This window comes from Arachis ipaensis, chromosome B04, assembly GCF_000816755.2.
Source record: "Arachis ipaensis cultivar K30076 chromosome B04, Araip1.1, whole genome shotgun sequence".
Lineage (NCBI taxonomy): Eukaryota > Viridiplantae > Streptophyta > Magnoliopsida > Fabales > Fabaceae > Arachis > Arachis ipaensis.
In genome coordinates this window covers 127,862,156-127,863,230 of record NC_029788.2, presented here as the reverse complement: position 1 = coordinate 127,863,230, position 1,075 = coordinate 127,862,156, and the positions used below count along the sequence as shown (strand labels likewise).

The 1,075-nt window shown below is 30.1% G+C and overlaps 1 protein-coding gene across 1 annotated transcript in view; it reads left to right on the top strand.

Moving 5' to 3' along the window:
* LOC107635346 (expansin-A15) overlaps positions 1–937 on the top strand; it is a 2,295-nt gene extending 1,358 nt beyond the window's left edge. The window contains exon 4 of the mRNA XM_016338810.2: positions 80–937. Coding sequence (XP_016194296.1) covers positions 80–389 — 310 coding nt within the window. The 3' untranslated portion in view covers positions 390–937. The remainder of the gene's footprint in view (positions 1–79) is intronic.

The following is a 1,075-nucleotide window of genomic DNA, read 5'->3' as shown; positions in this document are numbered from 1 at the left end:
ATTTTTGATATTTTATTAATTTTGTCCTTGAAGCTGACAACTTTTTCCCCTTCTTCTTTTGTGGTGATGTGTGTTAAAGGGTAAGGTGCAGGAGAAGGGGTGGAATAAGGTTCACCATCAATGGACACTCATACTTCAATTTGGTGCTAGTGACAAATGTTGGAGGTGCAGGTGATGTGCATGGTGTGGCCATTAAAGGCTCAAGAACAAGATGGCAATCCATGTCAAGGAACTGGGGGCAAAATTGGCAAAGCAACTCATACCTCAATGGCCAAAGTCTTTCTTTTATAGTCACCACAAGTAATGGACACAAGGTCTTGTCTTATAATGTTGCCCCACCTAATTGGTCCTTTGGACAGACCTACACTGGAAGGCAATTCAACTACTAACCAATTAAATTAATAAGTTACCCTTAAATTAATTGATAATATTATTTTTCAATAATTTTCAGTAATATTTCTCTATTTTAAAATATCTGTTTTTTCTAATATTTCGATATGTCCATATATTTGACATATATATATGGATGTGTCGAATTTCTAAAGTTGACAGATATTTTAATTAAAAAAAAAAATTTATTAGTATCCTTGGATTATAGTTCGAAGAACTATGCGAAGGTTGAATTGTAGTGTAGGGTGAGTCATTGTTTGGCTGAATGGATAATTAAGAAGATTTAGCCCTTTTATTAATTATATGATAATAGTTTGATTTTTATATATAATTATTATAATAATTATATATTTGTATGTATTATAGCAAGGTGGGCTTTTGCAAATGATGTTGTAGCTTTATTTATGCTATGCCTTTGCAGAAGGGCTACATTGCTCTATTGAGAAAGATTAATGTCAAAAGAAGAGGATTATTGTTGATTGTGCACTTAATTAATTGTATTTTCGTTATTGAAGAATGAATGAGAAATGTCATAATGATTAATGAACACCCCCCTATGTGTAAAAGTAAGAGAAGATGCAATAGTTTTTTTATTTATTATTTTTAAGATACAATTATTTATGTGATTCTTTTATTTGTTTATACTTTTAAAATAAATAATATAATAATATGATATCAGATACGT